Below are 22,006 nucleotides of genomic sequence, written 5' to 3' on the forward strand. Positions count from 1 at the left end.
CGTGTAAACATTTTAGTTAAATACGAAATATATGAGGGATCAACATCAAGTTGATTTTACAATTAATTTTAATGGGTGTGAAAGATAATTTAGGAGGGTGTGATTTCCAAGGTCAAATTCCAAACCTCAGTGTCCAGTGATTTTAGCAGTTGTCTGAATTATGGCATGTTTCAAAATTAGCAGTAAGTTTAGAATATAATTTCAGATTTAAAATGTAAAAGCCATTTTCTAAATTTGGGATTGAAATACTAGAAGTGGCTCTGATATCACTATTGAATTGGCTTCAAAGACTGCTAATTAGACCACTGTCCTTAAAAGCTGTTTTCTTTTTTTTTTTTTAAGATTTTATTTATTTATTAATGAGAGACACAGAGAGAGAGAGGCAGAGACACAGGCAGAGAGAGAAGCAGGCTCTGTGCAGGGAGCCCAACGTGGGACTCGATTCCGAGACTTTAGGACCACACCCTGGGCAGGAGGCAGGCACCAAACCACTGAGCCAACCAAGGATCCCCCTAAAAGCTGTTTTCTTACATAGTTTAGTTGAGTTAGTATTCTTCTATAGGAGGAGCTTTGTTTACATTGACAACTTCCAGTGGGTCGCTAAAAATAATTAAAGCAAACACATAGACATTGAAAATAAAAAGAGAAAGAAAATTGTCTAAAATTGGTAGATTTACCTATACAGCTTGTTTTTGATCTCTAACTTTCTATTTCCTGGGATGCCTGGGTGGCTCAGCGGTTGGGCATCTGCCTTTGGCTCAGGGAGTGATCCCAGGATCTGGGATCGAGTCCCACATTGGGCTCCTTGCATGGGGCCTGCTTCCCCTCTGCCTGTGTCTCTGCCTCTCTTTGTGTGTATCTCTCATGAATAAATAAATAAAATCTTAAAAAAAAAATTCTATTTCTTACCCCAGAGAGGGTGGTGAGGGGTAGGTTATGGTGCTTTGGAAGCAAGTGGTCTTCTGGGTTATGCTAATTTGTTGCTAGGTGCTGCTCAAGGCCAGTTATTCAGCAGAGACTTTATTACTTTTTGGTGACAGAGGTTCAAAGATTTACAGAAGGCTGCTCTCCAGATAGCTGTGGTTGCAATCCCTTTAGTCCTCCTTACTTAAAACTCCCATGTTCTTGTAAATGTTCTTGATCAGTGTTGACAAATGTCACACTCAGGAACACTGTAGATTTATAAACTATTTCATAAGAAAATACTATTGATGAAATTAGTCTTTGACATTTTGTTGAACCAGCCTGAAAGCCTTTCCTTTCTTCCCATCCCCTCAGGACTAGAAGAGCAGATAAGGGGATAGTCCATCTGATGAGAACCCTCCTCCCTGTTTTGGGGTTGGCTCCTGGCACCGTTCACTCAGGCAGCTTCTCTCTCCACAGAGATGTCATGGCTCCCGCTGACATAATCGGGAACCCTATTCTTACCTGCTTCTCTCTGAGTTCTCTCAAAGTGGGAAAGCAAAGGCTTAGGTTGGTTGTCTATGGCTTGGCCCCAAGTCAAACTTAACTTCCAGCAGTAGGCTACAAGTGATTATTTGTTTGTAAGATCTTTGGACACCAGGAAGAGGGGGTGCTGTAGGAAGGCTTGGGAAGACTGCAGAGAACGAGGAAAGGTAGAGAACAAGCGCTTATTGAGCACCTACTGTATTCTGTACACCATATTAAGTCTTTTACATTTATGGTATCGTTTGGTCTTTATAGATGCTCTGAGAAATAGAGATCTCCATTTTATTGGACAACAAGGCAAATGGTGGTTAATGGCCATCCAGTTAGTGGTTGGCTTTTTATTCCTGACGGGGCACCCTGTTCACTTTCTATCACAAGGCAGAAAAAGAAATATAGTTGGAGTAGAGGAGGAGGGAGAGGGAAGAGAAGAGGAAAAAGAAAAACTTGAAAAAAAAAAAGGATGAATGTGAGAGAGCTCTGAACTTCTGCCAGTGTTTGTTCGGCATTAACACCGAAGTGAGGGTAACCCGGGTAAGACTGGAAACTAGGCATACCTTGACTCAACTTCCAGTTTCTGGGTCACACTGGGCCATCTTTGCCATTTCAGGAGGAGCCTAGTTTTTGGAAGCTATTTGGTAAATTTTTGACTTAATGCTCATCCTGCCAAGAGACATTGCTATGTAACAGGAAAATTTCACCCGAAGTACAATAAGACTCTGCAAAATACATTTGAGAAGAGGACATTGATTTGCTCAGTAGGATGATCCAGTTTCCAAATTAGCTTTGTAAGCAGGAGGCCTGGGTTTCTTTGCAGAAACAACTCTGTCGAGTATTGATTTCGGTTTCTTCAATATTCCATTTTTAGATTCCTGACACGTGGCTTTTTGCCTTTCACTCTGGAGTAACCAGGAGGAAGTCCATTCCCCAGGCAGCCCTTCCCTATCTCTGTGGCTATCTGACATAAAGGTCTGAAGAGATGTGTGGTTTTCATTTCCTACAGTAAAAATACTGAGACCTCATTCTAAGTTTATTACTAGAAATAGGTCCATCAGTTATCTATTTGTTAATGGATTTACCACAGTCTAACTTGACAACTGAACATATGGGCTTTGCTCAAAAAATAGACACAATGACAAGAACAAAATTCAGCTAGGGAGGAAATGATATTAATAAATTTGGAATTTTTTTAAATGTTTAATTCATTTGGGGTTGCTATGATATGAATATTTTGTCCCCCTAAAATTCACATGTTGAAACGTTAACCCCCAAAGTGATGGTATTGGGTGGTGGGCTTTGGGAGGCAAATAAGACAAGAAAGTGGAGCCTCACCGATGGGATTAGGGCCCTTATAAAAGGGATCCCAGAGTGCTCCCTCAAACCTTCCACCCTGTGATGACACAGTGAAAAGTCAGCAGAAGAGGGACATACCAGACACCGAATCTGCCAATGACTTGATCCTGGACTTTCAGCCTCCTTAAGGGTTAGAAATAAATCCCTGTTGTGTAAGCCACCCAACCTGCCATAATTTGTTGCAGCAACCCAAGCAGATGATGACAAGGATACTTTAAGATACACTGCATGTCATATCATGGGAAACAGTATTTCTTAAGCAAAGGAATGGGAGTATTTCAGTATTCAACATGTAGGTAAAGCCAGATCATAGTTTCATATCAGAAGAGCAGCTCCATTTTTATTGATTTACGATATAGACATGAAGCTGTGGGTATCATGCATTTTGAAAACAGGATCAAAGATTGAATAAAGCTTTTCCTTATTTTTTCCTATGCCTGAGAAGTCATTTCATTTTCTGAGTCAGAGGCTATGAGGTTGTAGAAAGCACCACCTTGGATGTGATGAAAATCCTAAGTCCCCTGTTCCGAAGGGGATTGTGGCTCATGAGCCATTACCACGGAGAAGTAAGATACTTAAAATATACCTAAATTAAATGAAATGACAAGAAGAAAAGAGGAAAACAGAAGCTCCGCATGGCTAGAGGAGCTTTTGCTTCTAAAATGGAAGCTTGTCACAGAGACATATGAGATTTAACCATTAACACGAGTTTCACCTCCACTGCTAACTGAAGCCCTGCATGCAGCACGTCCACACAGAAGATGATTGTGGGCAAGGGCTTGGATAATCACCTGGTCTATCAGACATGGAATTTTTCCCAAAAAGCCAAACTTCATTCCCTTGTATAGGCTTTCCAAAGACTTGGATGCTATTTTGGTATTTTGGATTCTCACCCAATTCTAAGGTATAAACAAATCACTTTGGAGGCAGGTTCTCGTCACGGAACACACCCTGGTTATCAGTCACCAAGGCCTGTCATCAATCAGCCTCTGTGGCTCATCTTGTCCCTCCAGGCTGGATGCCTCCGCCTGAATGCTTCCTTGCTGCATGTCTGAACACACTGCAGCTGTTGGACAAGGAGCTGCTGGCTGGGGCTGGACCTTTCCTCTCTGGAAAGAAATAGCTGCCTATGGAATGTCAGGGCAGGTCTAACCCAGGCATGACTCAGCTCTTTGTGACCTGCATTCTGGTTTCTCCTTGATGAGGCGGTGCAGACCCCACTGGTGGAAATAGGTGCTGACTCCCTACTCCTGCTTCAATTTCAAGAGGGAAAATCCCTTTTAAGAGGAATACTTAGAAGATTCTATCATGGCATTCTTGGTACAGAATGGTTTTGCTCCTCTTGGCTGAAAGAGTTTTCCTTCCCTTACCTCAACCACCTTCTCCCCAACCACCTCCCACCTTCCCTTTCTCCCAGTTTCCTTCTGGAGGTTTCTCTCTTACCCTGATTTTCTCCCAGGGGGATTATCAATGTAAAGTTAGAGTCTGGAATTCATCTGTATCATCGATAAAACTTTGCAACTATTCTCTCACAGCTTTTCCCCCGGTCAAATATTTTTTCTTCATTGCATAATAATGAAAGCATTGAGGTGTATTACTGTTTAAAACATAATTTTTAGTCTTTAAAACGTGAAAGGACATTTGACTTTTAATCTTACCATTCATGTGATATAAATAGCTTTGTTTCTTTCTGCTGATTTAAAAAGCTTACATGAAGCTGCAGGATGCTGAAGGGGGCACCCCTGCTTCAGAGAAAGAGAAGAAAATTGCATGCCAGAAATACTTGGTGGGAAGTAGCACCGGGAATCTTTGTCGATTTTTCTCTTACAACTTTGAGAATTGTTTTTCCTTAAAAAGAAGAGAAAAGACAACCCACCTAAAATATTAATGCTATTTTTAGAGTTCTATGATAATCCAGAATGGAGTCATTTTTCAAGAAAAGGTAGGTTTCATTTCGGGCAGTGGATCCCCTCCACTGATTTACATATTCCTTGACACGATCAGCTGGATGAAGCTGCCTTGAGTTCATACCGCAGATGTAGAACACCACGTACAGTAATCAGCTACGCATACATAAGGACTACTGAGCTTTGATTTCGAATTAAGAGATAGTGCCTCACACACATTCCACTGAGCATGCTGGTCAAAAATTTCCCATTCCAGATGCACCAAGAATGCATGCATTAAGCACACACACACACACACACACACACACCCCACCCAAAGACTGCGTTCCAGACAGCCCCCTGCACACATGTGTTCTAACACAGTTACAACAGAGCATGCTCCCAAGCCTTCAAGCTTCCACAGTGCTCAGCCACGAAGCTGCCCCAAAGATGCTCAAGCCACAGTGGAAGTGGGCCCCACCTCTGATACCCACAGCTGCCCCAGTGCACTTCCTGAGAGCCCCTGGGGCTCACAGAGGCCTGGTGTTAAGGAAGCTGCTGAAAAAAACCCAAGCAGTCATTCTGCTTTTTGCCCTTGTTTTTCCTGACTCATTCTCTGGAGAACGCCAACCTCTTTGGGGGGTTCAGATGGGTCATGCTACCCAGTAGTGACAGCAGTTACTGGCAAAACGATGAACAGAACATAAGTTCCAACAGAACAAGGGTTTTTAAATTAGTTAACATTCTTAAGGCTTCCTGGCTTTTAAAACATTTATTTTGTTTTTCCATCCTTTTGCAAGCTGAATACTGTGCTTAAGCCAAACAGGCAATGTAAAGCTCTGACTTCAAAGCCATTCCTTGATAAAACATCAAAACAGCCCAGGGTGGACCAACTGTTATCTGGAATTCTACAGATAATTAACTGAAACTCAGCACTCTGTTGCCACTGGGAGTTTCTGCAGACAAGGCCATTCTCATGGACCTGCTTGAATTTTGGTGCTGTGTCTCCTACGTTTTGTTAGGCTTGGAGAGGTTTGGATAGACTCTCAATAAAACTCCATGGTACCACGCAGAGGAAACTTGACTTCCGCTTGGCCTCAGAGAGGCCTGAAAGTTGCATGGTACCCTCCCTTGTCCTCAATGCTCTTCTTCGTGAGAAGCAAAGGCATGCTTTCCTTCTACTTGAGAAGAGAGGCATGCTTTCCACCATGATGTCATGTCAGAAATATTGCCTTTTCAACTTTGTTTTGTAAAATGTGATAAGGCACAGAGTTCCCCACTTCGGGTTTGCCGGGCCGGTGGATTACATGACTGAGCTCCTCTGTCATCTCCCCATCTTCAAACCCCAGCCCATCCAATCCTTTTTCTTGGATCAAGCAGATGGTCTCACCACTTCGGCCCCCCTGGCATTCTTGCACTTCCCACCTCCATGCATTGCCCATTCATCAAGCCACATCTCTCTTTAAATGTGAGAACTCACCTGCAAGCCCACCACCTCTTCCAAGGAGCCTCCCCTGATTAAGTGGGGATGAAAGAAGCTCCAACACATGACTGACAGACTCTCGATAAATGAGAACACGCATACCCAAAACAAACACAGAAACTCACAAGAAGGGGAAATTACACGTTAGCTACTTGCGGACTACGTTCTTCTCCGAGTTATCAGGAGATCACTTTTACACCAATAATCAATTAATCATTTCAGGCGATGGGGTATTTTTAACATTTGTGAGGGGTAGCAAAACACTGCTGTCCTCTTCTACACCAATCCTCGTGTTCCCTTAAACCACTCTTCCCTTTCTTCTTAGCTCCCCGGATGCAAGACTCCAGGAGATTGCCACTTTCTAGAGATGGATGATACAAGCAACCCTGAAGGAAGCTGGTTTTCCCAGTACCTCCCGGATGTGGTGGATCACACTGCCCAGGGAAAAGTTGTGTCTACAGCCCATCATTGCCTTCACCACTTAGTGTTCTCAACCCCACGCCCACGTACTTGGCCAAGCATGTCCACTACGTTGGGATAAGAGGCCAACACACTCTAGAGGAGGCCCTGCTGAACAAAGGCAGAGTGAGTGGGGGCAGGTTCCTGGCCAGACTCCATGTCCAGCCTCAACTAAGGCTGCTGGAGAACAAGGGAATCTGTAAAGAGCACAGGATCTGAGGCAGTCACATCAGGGAACAGAAACAGACACGTTCGCACTCTGAAAGACCGCTCACTGGGGTTAGCGCTGATGCCACTGGCGCAGGCCTGAGACTCACAGCATAAAACGACCAGAACGACGAGAGACACAGATGGAATGGGGACAGCTGGCGATCAGAACAGGCACTACACACCGCTGCCGCAGATGCTTTCTGGCTACAAAGGCACGCTAGGCAACCTTTAAGCAAAACAGTATTGATTTTGTGGTTGTGAAAACGTACCTTCAACTGCAGAACTCAGTTTTATGACACCTTGAATAAAAACAAAAAGTGGCAGTTATATAATGGACCCAAATGACCTTTTCTAGTCTTCTCAACACACACACACACATGCTTCGCATCCAGAGTCTTTGCTGGCACCTTGAGGATTTAACTGAACAAATACCAACTTTGAAGACAAAAGTAATTTTCAGCTCTTGGTTAGCCTACATGGTGTCTTTGTTTCCCCTGCTAAAACCATGTGGGGAAGTTTTTTACCAAATAAGGGATCTGACCCGTTTTTGGGTGAAACAAAGGCCAAGTTTGTCCAAATGACTATTTCTGTAAATAAATCATGCTGGATAATGAATTGATGAAACTTCCCACACAGGACACCAGAGTCTAGTACTTTCTATTTAATGCTGGGTACAGAGATCATTTGATACGTGTTGGGGCAGAGCTTCTGTTGGAATATGTAATAGGTGGTTAAAAACCATGGTGTGACTTGGCAACTTCCTCCTCTGAGGTGGGTTGGGCCACAGGCCATTCCCTGGCCGAATTTGTTCAGTGACCCCATGCCCTGCAGGGCAGTGAAAGGTTTCTCCAGGCGTGTCAAATTGTTCACGAAGCAAGTAGACGGTAGTCTTTGACTGGATGTTCATGTGCCTTTTTGGTGAATTTAAGGTGAAAACACTCATCTGCGATCAATTAGAGTGGGTCCAATGATTTGATTAAAAAATCATTTTTTTGGTAGGCAATAGTTATAAATAAACAATATTCCCTAAACCCTATGTGATAGCCATGATACTTTAGGCTGAGCAAAAATGTCTCTTTTACAGTTCAGTGTGGTTGACATTCTGGTTCTCTTTCCAACCAGATGAGTTTCAATTAAAAATGGAAACAAAACCCTTTTCAAAATTGATAAGCCAAATTGGTATGAGTGGTGAACACACACTGATTTTAACAGATTAGGTTAACAAAGAGACAAACTTGCTCTCCACTACAACTTTCTGGAAAGCTGCCTTTAAGTGGCCTATCAAATTTCATCTTTCCTGCAGAACCAGTACTGTCTGGTCGATGTTTAACAAGGGACTCTCCAGGGCAAAAAGTATGCATATAAATGTAGGTGTGTTTCTCATGATTTTTACTGATATAAATGATATGTGGTACATAATCTAAAAATAATAAAATATACAGTGCTCTCTACTGCAAGTTACCTGTAGCCAATTGATTCACACACAATGCTTTTGTTCAGATTGGTCAAACTCTTGTATTCATAGCTAGCAAGTCAACCACAATTTGACAAAATCATGCATTGAGTTTCTTCCCAATCTGCTCTTTCCCCAATAAATTTATTATCATTACATCTCTTACATGATCTACTGTTGAACTGTTTTTCACACTGTCATATAAATTATTTTCACTAAATTAAGACTCCACTTTGCCACTAGGTAAATACTTCCACCATGGCCTATTTCAAGCCACCAGCCTGATGTCAGCGAATGTGAAGCTGAAAAGAGATGGGCAAATAGCAATACCATTCGGGAGTATTTTTGCCAGGCAAGTACACTCGTTGTTAATAAACTCAAGAGTATGGAAGGTAAACTGTAGTCAAATGAGGAGGAAGGAAAGAGTTTTAAGTATACTACTTTTGTTTAAATTTAATTATAAATTATACCTTTTATTTTATAATAATGGCTGTGTTTGATAATGGGCTCACAAAACAAAATATAATTAATATAATTCTCTCTTGCAAGGTGGTACGAATCAGGTGTAGCATGAGGTTGTCATCACTGGTGTTTCTTTCCAATCAGGCCCAGAGAAGAAAATCTGGATCTTCAGAATACTTTCTGAGCTATTTACAAAAGGGGCTATAATTTGACTGAATGAGGCAAATGTAAGTAAGAGTAACATTTGCAATTATTTTTCCAGTAATTTCAAAACCTCTTAAAACTGTCATACTTAAAAATATACTATACACAGATCACCTTAGAAATAACAGTTGCTGACAATCAACTGGGAACATAACCTAAAATGGACTTGCCAAGTGCATTTATGCCAAGAGGTATGAGTCACTGGCTTATGAAGCATTGATCCTGCCTTTTTTTTAAACTATAGAATTCTTATACCGGAAATCAGGTCTTGATATTGATTTTTTTCCAGCCATATTTATTTTTGTGTATGACCATGGTGTCAGCAATTGCCATTCAAAAAAAAGGACAACACTGTGCTCTAATCAAGGTGCTCTGATCAGGCCTTTTGCAGGTAAAACCAGAAAATCTATACAAATTTTTATGGGATTTGTGGGTGGCGGTGGACCAGAGCCCAGTAATACATTTGTTGAACAAGGGGAAAAAGGTAAGTTAAAAAACAAATAATAGTCTGATTTTAGAGCTCTAATTATTAACATTATTTTAATAAAAACATTGGTGATTCATCAACTCCATATAGACTTTTTTTTTTTTTAAATCCCAAATCAGGCTTTTTCCTATAGTAGAATAGACCTTTATAAAGATATTGCAAAGTAACTATGTTGTAGTGCAAATATAGAATTGGCTAAATCTAATTAGCTAGCTAATTTTAATATTACACAAAAATCGTAGAATGGAATATTTTTAAAAATTTGAATATTTAAGAAATGGTTGATGTTGATGCTGAAAAGCTACACGTAGCACTGTTGACTTCCAGGACACACAATAGACATTATCTGGTGATTGGCTGACATTGACATTGCCTGGAATTCAGGGTAAGCCATAACACATACATATATGTATATATATATATATATATATATACACACACAATGGATCCTACTCCTCCCCCTCCTCCCTTTAAATGTTTCATTGTCTGCAGAGAAGTTTGAAAATAAAATTTAAAAAAGAGAGAAAGGGAAAGAAAACTAACTGTTCTTCCCTCAACTTGATATCTTTAGTGTAACAAAATTCCTCATCTTGTGGTATTTCATACAGACCATGTGTGTTGTCTTCCTGCAAGTCAGAGCAAATCACGAACTGGGTATGCTTTCTATGACAGTTTCCCAATTCCAAAATTATTCCACCCTCTTTCCTACCACTCTCACCTAATTATTAATTTAGATGATCTAAAATAATTAAGAGAGTCAAGTTAAAATAATCCATGCTAAAGTGTGAATGACTAGGGCTCACTAAAATTTTCCAGTGACATCTCATTATTGTTGAATTAGTAGTAAAATTTTTAACCCTAGCTGTTAAGGTCCTATGTCATCTGTTCCTGCTTATTTTGTTATTTCTTCTACTGTATGTCACCTGACTTTCTCCCTTTTTCAAGATGCCTTAGCCCCTTTGGTCTTCTCCCCATGCCCTGCAATGCCAATTTCTTTTGCCCCTGGCTGGTACACTTGCTGCTCCCTTAGTCTTGAGTGCTTTCGCCTGACCTGCTGGATCTTCCTACACCTAGCCTTTTATCTTCATTAAATTTTTAAGAAAGATTTTATTTATTTATTCATGAGACAGAGAGAGAGAGAGGCAGAGACATAGGCAGAGGGAGAAGTAGGCTCCCTGTGGGGAGGCTGATGTGGCACTCAATCCTAAGACCCCGGGATCATGACCTGAGCCAAAGGCAGTCGCTCAACCACTGAGCCACTCAGGCCTCCCCTTTCTCTTCATTCAGATTTTACTTCAGATGTTACTTCCTCAGAGAGCCCTTCCTTGATTCTTGTATTTAGAGTAGACCCAGTAATAACTCTGTAGACCGTCTCTCATTTATTTATTTTAAAGAGGTTATCACTACTTGGGATTATGTCATTGATTTATCACTCAGTTCCTTGTTTATATCTGTCTGCCTCATTAAATAATGGAAGCAGAATGAGAACAGAGATCTTTGATGCTTTAACTCCCTTGACTAGAACAGTGCCTGGCATAGAGCAAATACTCAAATATTTATCTAATGAATAAGTGATTATTCCCAAGTGTTTCCAGGCTCCTAAAAAGAGAATTTTTATCAATCCCTGCAAATGTAATTCAGACATCTTGTCTTAATTGTGGATATTGTTGAGCAGAATCCTCAGATTTCATTATACTGATCACTGTCTATTTCTACTCAGAGGCTGGTCTTCATGGAGGTTAGTGAACATTGACATGTGGAGCAAATATACATAAGTTTCAGTAATATTTAGGTTTCAAGATTATACTATTAAAAAAAGATTCCCAATAAGTAATTTTATCAACTAATTGGAGACAAAGTTATCCTGTAAATGGACTTCAAGAAATATCAGCTTATTGATTTTACATCCAAATATCTCAAGGATCTGTAGTTCTTTTATCTCTGCTGTTACCACCTTTGGGCAAGCTATCATAGCAATCCTCACACAAATCTGAATAATAATATGATATGGCTAGAGAAAGAGGAACTAAACAAGGACCATTCAATTTTTCATGTCCTCTTTCTAATTCTCATACTGCAGTTGGAGTGGTCTTTTCAAAAAGTAAGTCCAGTTATGTCACACCCCTCAGCTCTTTAACTCTTAAATGGCTTTAAAAAATTTTTATTTATTTATTCATAAGAGACACAGAGAAAGAGTCAGAGACATAGGCAGAGGGAGAAGCTGGCTCCTTGTGGGGAACCTGATGTGGGACTCGATCCCAGGACCCTGGGATCAGGCCCTGAGCTAAAGTCAGTTGCTCAACTACTGAGCCACCCAGGGGCCCCCCTTAAATGGCTTTTCATTTTTTGTAAGACAAAGATCAAAAGCCTTAACAGGACTTACACAGCCCTTCCTGATGTCACCTGTGGCAAAATAAAGATGCCCACAAATTCTTCCATTCACCTCCCACAGAGAGATGGAGGCTGTGTCCCACTTTTGATCCTGGGCAAACTCTGTGACTGCTATGACCTTTAAAATAAAGCAGAAATGATGCTCTGCAGGTGTCTGTGCCCAGGCCTTAGGAACCTGGCAGCCTCTTCCTGTCTTAAAGGGATCACTCCCTTTAAGAACCCTGGGACACCAGGTTACAAGTCCTGAGACTGCTCTGATAGAGAGGCCATGTGTAGATATTCTGACAAACAATATAAGCCGAGGGAAGAAGCTAGAAGGCCCCGGGGAAACTGCTGGGAGAAGCTGGGAGAACAGGGAAAAGGCTATCCTTGGAGACTGGAAGGAAAGTCAAGTCATCTGATATAGTGGTGGGACGTTTGGCAACATTATGACCTATAGTACCATGGAAAAATAGAAAATAGACCTAATGAGTTTATACATTTTTAGTAAGAAGACTTCCAGGAAGAACATGTAGAGTGCCAATTAGTTTTTTTTAAACTGTTGTATATGATAAAGTACAGATAAAAAGTATGTTAAAAAAAAAAAAAGGACTGTTCAGTTTTCAAGCAAAATTTAAAGGAAATATAGAGCTAGTACTTCTTGGTTAAAAAAAAAATGATAATAGGGTTCCATATTCCTAGCCTTTTCAAAGGCAAAAGACTTCCAAAGTAAGAAACTGACGATGATGATCATCTCAAGGGTGTAGCTGTAAGACTCTTTTTTTATGACTTTAGAAAGATTTAAATGTGTGCCTCAAAAACTTTTGAAGAGATGAAAGGGCTTTTAAAAGCCCTAGGACTGTGTTCCCATAGTCCTGATTCTGAGCCCAGGCCAGAGAAGGGTCTCCTGGAGGAAAACTGTGGATGTGTTTTGTCTAACAGAGTAAAGTCTAATAGGATTCATAGGAAGCCCACGAAGATTTTAAGAGAATTAGTGGGCACATTATCAGCATAGACAGAAATGGATTGAGGTAGTTCAAAGCAAGAATTTTGAAAGCCTCTAAGCTTCTATGAGCAAGGAATAGACTGAGACCATTAATCCGTTGCAAATGATATCTTATGTGCTATAGACTTAGTCTTGGCTCCTACCCCTGCCTCAGATTCATATGTTGAAGCCTTAAGTAATCCTCAAAGTGATGGTATTTCGAGATGGGGGCCTTTGGGAGGCTGTCTTCAGGACAGGAAGAAAGTTCTCACCAGAACCTGACCATGCTGGCACCCCGATCTCAGACTTCCCAGCCTCCAGAACTGTGAGGCATAAATATCTGTTGTTTGAGCTGCCCAGGTTATGGCATTTTGTTCCGGCAACCTGAGCTAAGACACTAAGGAAACAGGATAGATGACTCAGAAGATGCAACCAAGGGGAAGGAGGATAAAACCTGCAGAGAGTCATCCCTGGGGAACAGGAGGAGGCCCCCCAGTCAAGCAACTGGCAACAGATGGACTTCAGAATTGTTATGGACCAGCGATTGCTCTGTGCCCCTCCCTTCCTCCACTCCTGAATGAGAGCGCTCATTGCACTGATCTCATCTCTGTATCATCAGTATGTGCTGGTGTGTGTGGAGCAGGTACCCTTTCATTTTAGCTCACAAGTCTTCATATTGAGAAAAATTATACTAGACACCTGGATCCAAGGATCCTCAGCAACACCTGAATGTTATTTAGATGGTAAGAACCTGGACCTCAAACTTGAACTTCATGCCATAATAAGATGAGATTTCTAGAGGACTTTAGGAGGAGTAAATTTTGCCTTATAGGAGAGTCTAAATAATTTGTGTCCAGAGGATAAACTGTGGCTGACTAAAGATGTTCACAAATTATTTGAAATGGTTCCTATTGAGAGATGACATCTGTCATTTTCTTTCATTTGGGGGGCTTTGCGACTGCTCCAAGCAGTAGAAGATGGTGGAAGGGATGCTCTGCTAGTACTTGAGCCCAGGCCTTAAGACTTCCTATCTTCCTATCTTTTGGACACTATCCCTGGGGCCCTGAACTGCCATGTAAGAAGTCTTGAAGCTGAAGTGATGGAGGTGCCCCCTACAGGTGTTTTGTTCAACAGCCTCAGCTGAGCCCACACTGCCAGCCACTGAAACCAAGGTGCCAGGCATATGAATAATGCCATCCTGGACTCTCTAGACCAGTGCAACCTCCAGCTGAATGTGGAACCCTACCTAAATTCTTTTATTTGTTTTTTTAAAATGTTTTTATTTATTTGAGAGAGAGCAAGCAAGCATACACGAGCAGGAGGGAGAGGCAGAGGGAGAAGCAAATTCCCCGCTGAGCTGGGAGCCCCATGTGGGACTCCATCCCTGGACCCTGAGGTCATGACCTGAGCAGAAGGTAGATGCTTTACTGACTGAACCATCCAGGGGCAACCCCTATCTAAATTCTTGACCCATTAGATCTTGGGTATAATAAAGGGGTTTTTAAGCCACTACACTATGTATTGAGTAATATGTAGCCACTGAAAGTTACATGTGCCTCAATCCTCTGGCCTCACCCAATATGAGTCCCTGAGCTCTGTGCTCTCTAGCCATGCCACCTTTTCAACTCTCTGAATGTGAACATGTGCCGTCCCTCACTCTTCTTGATCTCTCAGCTCTTAGCTTATGAGGATTTTCTCAAGAGAAGTTCTCTCTGACCCCCTAGGTCAGTTCCACTGGTACTGTACATTCTCCCACAAGCCCTGTGTTTTTTCCTTTCTTTCAGAGCAGTTTTGTCTGAGAGTATTAATGCCAGGCTCCACCTCTAGATTGTACACTCCAAGAACAGAAAGCAGGACTCTTTGATCATCACTGATTTCCCAGAGTCCAGCAGTAGTGTGAGTGGACATAGTGTCGAGTACATATTTGTGAAATAGATGAATGAAACGTTTGATGCAGCTGATAAGGACGCCCTTCCTACCAGGGCTGTAACTGTACCACTTTGATTCTTTCTCACTACGGTGAACAAATGTGATTCAGAGCCATTGCAACTGGGGAGGACAGTGTGACTCAATGTTAGGTCACTACTACCTCGCCACCGCCTGTGAAGGCTGCTCGGCACAACCCAAGGGACTGCGGCTCCCTTTGGAAGCCGGGTGCACAGAGGAGGAAGCAGAGGGTTGCTCGTGGGCACGCGCGGCCCGGGGCGCAGAGAGAAGTAAGCCGTGGTGCTAGCTCCCATGGGTGCAAATCAGCCAGCTTTCCTCGGAATCCAAAGAAAGTTGTGGGTCCCCCTTTTATCTAGATTATTCCCAAGTGTAATTCAGTAGATGGTGAGCTCTTTTCTACCCTACCCCTGAAACCAAACCTGTGGGTGGAGGAATTTTTTTTTTTTAAGATTTTATTTATTTATGACACACACGCAGAGAGAGGGGGCAGAGACACAGGCAGAGGGAGAAGCAGGCTCCATGCACCAGGAGCCCGACGTGGGACTCAATCCTCGTCTCCAGGATCATGCCCTGGGCCAAAGGCAGGCGCCAAACCGCTGAGCCACCCGGGCTGCCCTGCTCTCTCTCTCTCTCTCTTTTTTTTTAATTTTATTTATTTATGATAGGCACACAGTGAGAGAGAGAGGCAGAGACATAGGCAGAGGGAGAAGCAGGCTCCATGCACCGGGAGCCCGACGTGGGATTCGATCCCGGGTCTCCAGGATCGCGCCCTGGGCCAAAGGCAGGCGCCAAACCGCTGCGCCACCCAGGGATCCCGTCTCTCTCTTTTTTTTAAAAAATGCATTTCCCTGCCTATTTAGTCCTGCGGATGTGGAAAGGAGAAACCCCACAGGATATACTGTTTCTTAAAAATTTTTGGTTCTAGGGCAGCTCCAGTGGCGCAGCAATTTGGCGCTGCCTGCAGCCTGGGATGTGATCCTGGAGACCCGGGATCGAGTCCCACATCGGGCTCCCTGCATGGAGCCTGCTTCTCCCTCTGCCTGTGTCTCTGCCTCTCTCTCTCTCTCTCTCTCTCTCTGTGTCTCTATGAATGAATAAATAAAATAAAAAAAAGTTGTTTTCGGTTCTATCAAGTCTTTAGTCTATTTTTTGCTCTAAGTGAAATAAGCGCAAATTGCTATAAATGTCCGTATAATCTCCATTTCATAATTTAAAAAGTATTTTCCGTTGTTGAGTTTCTCTTAGCACCAGTCTCCAAATGGGTCTGTGTACAATCATTAAATGGGTTTAGGAGGGTTGGAGTCAGAGAAACGAGGATCTTCATTTGCCCTAATAATATTATTGCTCTTTTTCAAAGCAAACACTCCCACATGGCAGGGCTACAAGGTAGACAGACAGACATGTTCCACATCCTTTTGGTGAGTTCACACACTCTGGGACTCTGCCCATTTCCATTTCTCCGATTGGTCCTCCCTCCCTAAGTGCATAATACGGCCCTTTCCCTCTTTGAACGTGTAACAGATTAAAGAGCTGGTCAGGAGGCAGATGGAGGCACACCTTTGATCTCTCATCCTTGGGGGTTAAGGGAGGGCAGACACCTGGCGGCTGCCGAGCTGGAAACAAAACACAGGCCCGGACAGGAATTACCTTAAAGGGAGCCGCAGCGCCAACCAAAGAGGCAGCTGGAGGCGCTGCAGGGGCCTGGAGGGAGGAGGCCCCGGGTTGGGGGTGGGGTGGGTGCGGAGGGTGGTGGCCGGAACCGAGTCCCAGCAGTGGGGTGGGACTCCGGCTAGCGAGGGCTTGGTGAGAATCAATCACCGGTTCTTTTTTTTTTTTTTTTTTTTTAATTTTATTTATTTATTCGAGAGAGAGAGAGACTCCATGTAGGGAGCCCGGAATCACCGGTCCTTACGCAGAGGACTGGAAAAGACCAGGCAGGCCGTATTGCGAACAAATGAAAAGTCATTCTCTGGCAAATAATTCTGCAAAACGTTAGATGTGCACCAATGCTGAAAGGCAATTTTGATGGCAATTCGGGAAGCTTTTAAAGAGAGGATTTATCAGCCTTTTTTTTTTTTTTTTTTTTTTTTTTTCTTCGTAGAGCTGTGTCTATTAAGGCTTTCCCGTTGGCAAGCAGGATGCTGTGCACTTTTCTTAGTACCAAAACGCTACCCGGCCGGTTCCCTGTGAGTTTTGGTGAAACGGTATTGCCCCCTGGCGTCCGCGCGCCGTAGTTGCGCCGTCGCCGAGGAAGCCGAGAGAAGGCCGCAGGCAGGGTGCACCTGCCAGTCTTACCTGGGATCCCAGAAGTTAGTCTTAACCCCCGAATGTAGACATGGGTTGACAAGACATGGAATGCACACTTGAAATGAAGACTCCTTCTCCACCCTTAGTGGAATCTCCTGAGATTTTCAGTAGCTCGTAAAGGAAATTGATCAGATACGAATCTGCCAATTTTTAGTATATGCACAGTCACGCAAGCGGCAGCTGTACACCTACCCATTTTTTTTCAGAACCAACTCAAATATTTCCTGTGCTGTAAAACCTTCCCTGGCTACTCCTTGGCATATTGTACGCACCTGAATTGTCACGCCTCTCTGCCTTCCTGTTTATCTAGCTGATGAAAACTTGAAAGTGAGAATCACACCTGACTTATCTTTGTGTGCGTTGTGACTAACGTGGTGCTTGGCAGATGGTATATGTCCAATAATAATGTGTCGCTTGCCTGCCACAATGCTGTTCACAAAAGAATCAAATACACTCCTAAATCAATAGCAATGGAAAGTCACTGTAGTAACAGAACTGAAGGCAGGAGAACATGGTCCCTAGATGGGACTTGGGGTATCCTAAGTTCCTGAAACTGTGCAGGCACCATGTCCAATTATGGGGGAGAGTGGTAACAAGAATCTAAAACTAGGATGTATTTAGTTCTAATAATATAAGAATCTAGAAAATCATTGAAACTTTACCTTCCATTTCTTCCCCAAGTGAACCTCTGCTCTAGAGAAATCATGAGTATATCATGGTGATCATTGTCACCACTTTACTTACACATTTCCTTGGAGCAGATATTTTTAGAAGTGTGAAGCTTCTGAGCGATGTTATTGAAGATACTCTGCATGTTGGCTGAGGCCATCAACCCTGAGCTGAGTGACAATAAGTGGAAAACATTGGGGTCTGGGGCAGGTTATGTGTTTTCAGGGGCAGAGTGTAGAGGAATTGAACCTGTGAGTCAGGTGTCAGGCTCCCTATGTTATTCTATCTTAGGTATTCTCTCACGGCAGAAGAAATGACCAGATCTGAAGAATCTATTGCATTAGGATAGGTCAGGATGTTGATATGTTTTTTTAAGATTTTATTTATTTATTCATGAGTGACACAGAGGGAGAGACAGAGACATAGGCAGGAGAAGCAGGCTTCCCGATGTGGGACTCGATCCAGGACCCCAGGATCATGAGCCATGAGCCAAAGGCAGATGCTCAACCACTGAGCCACCCAGGTGCCCTGGTCACATTAGTACTATAAATAAAAGCTTCTTCAAGCTATTTGTTATACTTTTGTTCAGTTAGAGTAAAACTTTTCAAGAAAGGAGTCTAGTACAGTAGGGCTTGGTTGTTAAGAGCTTGAATTTTGGAGTCAAATTGAATAGGTACAAATACTGACTGTGCCACAGACTAGCCATTTGACCTTGGAAAAGTTACTAAGCTTGGCTGTGTCTTTGTTTCCTCAATGATCAAACTGAGGATGCCATTAATAGTATGTACTGTCTGGTACCTGGTAAATGTGTGTTTGTTGATGAGAACCATACAAGTTTCCCACTGTGTGGAGGAGGAGAGATTAAAACATTCTGCACTATTGAAAAAGCCAGGCTTCTGGTCAAGTCCATTCTATGAGACATTAATAAAAACCTCAAAACACAAAGGAATGTTCTAGGTGGTAGGACTTTTCCAGTGCTGATCTTGTCTCTGAGGCCGGCCACCGTGCAAACCTGGAATTAAGCATATCTCTGACTTTCTGGACACCTGGGAGTACGTTGGGATCTGAGCCTCAAATTCTATTGCCTCCTCGAGTCATACTTTTCTGTAAACTCTTATATGTATGTGAATAAAACTCTGTCTTTTCTCTTGCTAATCTGTCTTTTGTAAATTTAATTTGCAGGCTCAATAAAGAAACACAAGAGGAATATTGGAATGTGTTAGGAAAAAGTTCTTCCTCCCCAAACATTCCAGTAAGGCTTTGGCCAAATATTGGACTCCACTATGCTAAACCTCTATTCAGGTCTTCAGAGCTAGCTTGGCGCCTCGTAACAGGGTATCTTCAATTTTAAGGAGTTGAGGAAAATTTAAGTCTACCATAAATCAGAAATAGAATGTAGTATTTGATGTGTTCATATTTGTACAGCATCTTTGAACAATAGCTCAAATGCAAGTGCTAGATAAGCATTTGCTAAATAAAAATATTCACTGTCTTGCACAATCACAATCTTTAAGACAAAATAAAATTTTATATATATATATAATTTCACATTGCATCTTTGTAATCTTATGTATGTGATGATGTAAAGCGTAAATGTTATTAATTAAGAAAGCTAAAACTTTTTATTGTTTGAGTAAGGGAATAAGATCATCCAAGTGAGATCATTTTAACTAAGTTCTGCCTTTTTTTTTTTTTTAAGATTTTATTTACTTATTCATGAGAGGCACAGAGAGAGAGAGAGTGGCAGAGACACAGGCAGAGGGAAAAGTAGGTACCCTGCAAGGAGCATGATGTGGGACTCGATCTCCAGGATCACACCCTGGGCTGAAGGCAGCGCTAAACCGCTGAGCCACCGGGACTGCCCTAAGTTCTGCCTTTTGAAGCTTAACCAGGGATGGGATTTTTAAATGTGTGGGGGGCATATTTAGACTTACACAAAGTGGAATAAATGGATGACCGGAAAGATAAATAACCACTAACAATGGTACAAAATTATGCATCCTGTGGGAGCCCGGAAATACATACTCCTTTTCAAGAGGAGATGAAACTTAGAAAATTGGGTACTCTAATGTGATTTTCACGAGGCGCACAATCATCAGTGAGCTAAATGAAACTGGCAGAGCACACTCAGGCCTGGGAATTCCATAGCATTCCACGCAAACCTGGCAACTGACACCTTCCTGGACAGCTGCTTCCTCCATTTATTTCTCAAATTCTTTTTATTTTTTTATTTTTTTATTTTTTATTTTATTTTTTATTTTTTTTTCAAATTCTTTTTTTGTTAGTTGTCCGCTAAATCTTTATGTGAGTGCAATATCCACCCTACAGAAACAAATTCATCTCAGAGGTTTTCCTTTTCATTCGGCAAATGATTTTCAAAAATGTTGTCATTCTTTTGGACAAAAGCAAAAATGCAAGGGTATACTTTCTACAAATGCAATCCAGCCTCACACCGTGTTATGTTTCTGAGAAATTTACTTATTTTTTCTCTGAGCAAAGCAATAGAAGTTTATTAAGCAGAGACACAGAGAAAGCTCTCAAAAGTGAGAAGGGTCCCGACAAGGTTGCCGTGTTTCTGAGAAATGTCTAAGTCATTTCTATTTCAGTGTCTCTTAATGTAAATAACAATTCTGATTATCCATGTTTAGCCCTATCCTGAAATTAATATTTGATAGCTATCAGGGAAGTGAAATGGTTGATATTTGGTTGATGGGTCATCTAACATTAACTTCTCCATTACTAAGCATATTGAAATCAAACTCCATTTATTAGGTTTATTTTAGCTTACTTTTTTGAGAATATCCTTGTATGGTAACAAATGTTACCTAGACTTATTGTGGTGATCATTTTGCAATATATACGGTATTGAATCATTACAATGTACACCTGAAACTAATATAATGTCATATGTTAATTTTACTTACAGAAAGAAAAAACAAAGAACATTTGAATAGGCTAAGCTGCTTGACCCTTGCTTGAAACCATTTAATTGCCTTTTATTGCAAATTTTTCTTTTTTTTTTTTAAAGATTTTATTTGCTTATTCACGAGAGACACAGAGATAGAGAGAGAGGCGTCAGGCAGAAGCAGGCTCCATGCAGGGACCCCGACGGGGGACTCGATCCCAGGTCTCCAGGACCAGGCCCTGGACCGAAGGTGGCGCTAAACTGCTGAGCCACCTGGGCTGCCCCTTTTATTGCAAAATTTTCAAAACCCTTTGTATGGCATAAAGCATTCGGGGTTACCTTGTCCCTTATTACTTCTTGTTTTATCTTAGAACCTCTTCTGCTCATCCCTCCCTCTCTTTCCTGCCAGTCATTGCATGGCAGCTACACAAACTTCTTTCTGATAACTTTTCTTCTCATCTATCCTTTTGGGCTTTGTGCTTTGCCATTACCTCACCAGGAATTAAAGAAAGACATCCTTGAGGAAAGGGCAGTGAATTTTCCCTGTTCACATATTTCATTATTTCCCTGGGATCCTAACACCCTTATTTCTCTCTTTACAGCACTTGTAACTATGATAAGCAATTATATGCATAAGTGTTTTAAAAAAAGTCTCAGTTCTCTGCTTCTTGAAGTTGGGGCAGAGCCTGGGTCAGTGTTACTGCTAAGTCCTCAAGGGCAGTGCAAATGCTTGGTATACAGTAGATACTTGATAAATGCTTTGCTAAATAAGGAAAGGGATTCTTAATTCTATTCACTCTTAAATTGGCAATTCATGTTTTCCTGCTTCATGGCTGTCCTTGAGCAGAAATGATAACCATATTTTGGAAGTTTATTATTTAAGTCAGATATAGAGCCAGTTATTTTCATAAAGGTAGAAAACAGATTTTGAACTTGACCTTCCCAGGAGCTAACTTTCTAAACAATTATTCTCTCTCATGCATATGCATGTATGACTGATGGGAGTATTATCTGTAGGAAATTCTAAGCAAATACACTTGATGAAGTAGTTCCATTTCCCATTTTAATTTTATTTATTGGTTTATTTGTTTTGATATATTTATTTTTTTAAGATTTTCTTTTTTTTTTAAAAGGATTTTATTATTTATTTATGAGAGACACTGAGAAAGAGGCAGAGACATAGGCAGAGGGAGAAGCAGGCTTCCCGTGGGGAGTCCAATGCGGGACTTGATCCCAGGAGCCCAGGATCACGACCTGAGCCACAGGCAGATGCTGAACCACTGAGCCACCCAGACATCCCTAAAGATTTTATTTCTGAGTAATCTTTCCACCCAATGGGCCTCAAACTCACAACCCCAAGATCAAGAGTCTCACACTCCA

At 41.8% G+C, this 22,006-nt stretch overlaps 1 protein-coding gene across 15 annotated transcripts in view; it reads right to left on the reverse strand.

The window, feature by feature from the left end:
- The window catches only part of DLGAP1 (DLG associated protein 1), an 870,774-nt gene that overhangs the window by 111,931 nt on the left and 736,837 nt on the right, over window positions 1-22,006 (reverse strand). For 11 of the 15 annotated variants that reach the window (XM_038543734.1, XM_038543736.1, XM_038543735.1 and 8 more), the window contains one exon: window positions 7,107-7,136. The exons of the other annotated variants lie outside the window; for them this stretch is intronic. In XM_038543734.1, coding sequence (XP_038399662.1) covers window positions 7,107-7,136 — 30 coding nt within the window. The remainder of the gene's footprint in view (window positions 1-7,106; window positions 7,137-22,006) is intronic. 15 annotated transcript variants of the gene reach the window in all.

The sequence above is a fragment of the Canis lupus genome, chromosome 7 (assembly GCF_011100685.1).
Source record: "Canis lupus familiaris isolate Mischka breed German Shepherd chromosome 7, alternate assembly UU_Cfam_GSD_1.0, whole genome shotgun sequence".
NCBI classification, from domain to species: Eukaryota; Metazoa; Chordata; class Mammalia; order Carnivora; family Canidae; genus Canis; species Canis lupus.